This window comes from Buceros rhinoceros, unplaced genomic scaffold (genome assembly GCF_000710305.1).
Source record: "Buceros rhinoceros silvestris isolate BGI_N320 unplaced genomic scaffold, ASM71030v1 scaffold10901, whole genome shotgun sequence".
In the NCBI taxonomy this organism is placed as follows: domain Eukaryota; kingdom Metazoa; phylum Chordata; class Aves; order Bucerotiformes; family Bucerotidae; genus Buceros; species Buceros rhinoceros.
Window position 1 is genome coordinate 1 of NW_010392506.1, and position 207 is coordinate 207.

The following is a 207-nucleotide window of genomic DNA, read 5'->3' on the forward strand; positions in this document are numbered from 1 at the left end:
GCTGGAGATGGCGATGCCGTACGTGAAGGACGGTGTCTTTCGCGTTTATGTCAAAGGTAACACGGGCTGCATGGCCCCGAAGGGCAGTAGCAGCTCTTCGGCTTTGTGCTCGCTGGCAGGCCTCTGGGAATGGTAGAAGCCAGCCCTGGCCCTTGTCCTTGTCCTTAAAGGCCTGGTGTAACCCCCAGCTTTCAGCGGGGGGGGAAA

General features: G+C 59.4%; 1 protein-coding gene across 3 annotated transcripts in view; it reads left to right on the top strand.

The window, feature by feature from the left end:
* The first annotated feature begins 7 nt into the window (after window positions 1-7).
* The window catches only part of SQSTM1 (sequestosome 1), a 4,517-nt gene continuing 4,317 nt past the window's right edge, over window positions 8-207 (top strand). For all 3 annotated transcript variants that reach the window (XM_010144503.1, XM_010144504.1, XM_010144505.1), the window contains exon 1: window positions 8-56. In XM_010144503.1, the coding sequence (XP_010142805.1) occupies window positions 8-56 (49 nt within the window). The remainder of the gene's footprint in view (window positions 57-207) is intronic.